A 1,503-nucleotide genomic window follows, 5' to 3' on the forward strand; every position below is an offset into this window, starting at 1 on the left:
AAAATAATTAGGAGGGTTGAAAAATAAACAATAAAAAAAAATTACAAATTAAATATATATATTTTAAATTAATCACAAATTCTGGTTGAATCTAACTCCATCTAACTAAATCTAGTAATATCTTCATTTATTTTTTTGAATATTTAGTATTGTAATATTAGAAAAAAAAAAGTGAAGTTCTAAATTTTAAAATGGTTGAGTTCCCAATTTGTGGAGAGATCCCGTGAAAGAAACAAATATGAGATGAGTGTAATTTTCTTTTCTAAAAATTATTAAATGATTTCTTTAAAAAAAAAATAAAGAACTAAATGATTAAGAAATGGTATTTAAAAAAATAGTTGTGTTGTTTAGTTAGTCTAATCAATATGATAATGCATAGTTCAATGGAAGAACGAAGAAGGAATAAGGAATCAGGAAGCTTTGAACTTGATTGCATCAATTTATGCAACTAACGAAGCATATGATCCTATAAATTTGAACTTGCGAGTTGAGATAAAAATTATAAAAAGGAAGAAGGAAGAAAGAAGCGTGGATGAGTAAACATGTTGTGCAATTCAGTAGAATTGGAGTCGCTTATTACATTCAGATAGCAACAACTGTGGTGAATTACAAACCCACTAAAGCGTGGACTCAGCACATTGCTTCGAACAAGTGCATTTATCACCCGAGCAAAATCCGCCATCCCACTTCTCAAAAGAAATGCAAAGTTCAGCACATGTTTCTTCAATGCACGGTCCTATAAACGCATCGCTGTGTTTATAGCATGTCCGCCCCTCCGTCTGAGCCACCATCCATCCTGCAACAGTAACACAAACTTATTCATTCAAACAAAAACCTTCTTTTTAATACTATCCGTCAATCTAAATCAATATGGAGAAGCAGGAAGGATCAAGTACCAGAAGTAAGGGCTAGGAAGATGAACACCACAATTTTGAGATTTCTCAAGCTTTGTCCCGCCATTCTTTTCTTCTCTTATTCCTTGCTACAATGGAATGCTTGGGTATCAGTTCCCCATTTTATATCCGTGAAACGCCTCATCTTTGTAACGTCTTCTTTATTTCCTTGCGATTTCAAGGAAAGAATAATCACGTTTTGTAACGTCTATGCTGACCGTTCTTGATTTAAAAGGAAGTTGTTTTATTTTATTCTTGTCTAGTCATGCGGTTAACATTGATTGATGGACGTAAATTATACTATTATTAAAAGTAATCTATTTCTTAAATACAAATTTAAAGCATGAGCCAAACCTTATTTGTATTAATTATCTTCCATAATCTGTATAAAAGGTAGGAATTTAGGTGTACTATTGCTATATCTCTTGTAACGACCCGGGAAAGAAAGAAAGAAAAATATATATATATATATATAATAAATAAATGAAAACGAAAAAAAAAAAAAAGCCCAGTCGCCGGAAAACTCGCGGGTTTTCCGGCGAAAGCCGAGTTTCGCGGAACCCACGCGAAACGACGGCCACAGCACGCCCACCCTCAGCCCAGCATTTTC

General features: G+C 33.4%; 1 protein-coding gene across 1 annotated transcript; it reads right to left on the minus strand.

Annotated features, from left to right (window-relative positions):
* Positions 1-601: 601 nt before the first annotated feature.
* Positions 602-1,089, minus strand: LOC111440132 (defensin-like protein 2). The gene is made up of 2 exons (XM_023077464.1): positions 897-1,089; positions 602-796 (listed from the first exon to the last, which is right to left on the minus strand). The coding sequence occupies exons 1-2, from the start codon at positions 958-960 to the stop codon at positions 618-620; spliced, it is 243 nt and encodes an 80-aa protein (XP_022933232.1). The 5' UTR covers positions 961-1,089; the 3' UTR covers positions 602-617.
* Positions 1,090-1,503: the final 414 nt, after the last annotated feature.

This window comes from Cucurbita moschata, unplaced genomic scaffold (genome assembly GCF_002738365.1).
Source record: "Cucurbita moschata cultivar Rifu unplaced genomic scaffold, Cmos_1.0 Cmo_Scf00136, whole genome shotgun sequence".
In the NCBI taxonomy this organism is placed as follows: Eukaryota; Viridiplantae; Streptophyta; class Magnoliopsida; order Cucurbitales; family Cucurbitaceae; genus Cucurbita; species Cucurbita moschata.

Coding starts and splice junctions, on each gene's coding strand:
- LOC111440132 (XM_023077464.1), bottom strand. CDS start 960: ATGGCGGGACAAAGCTTGAGAAATCTCAAAATTGTGGTGTTCATCTTC. Junction 797..896: donor CTTCCTAGCCCTTACTTCTG/GTACTTGATCCT, acceptor TTACTGTTGCAG/GATGGATGGTGGCTCAGACG.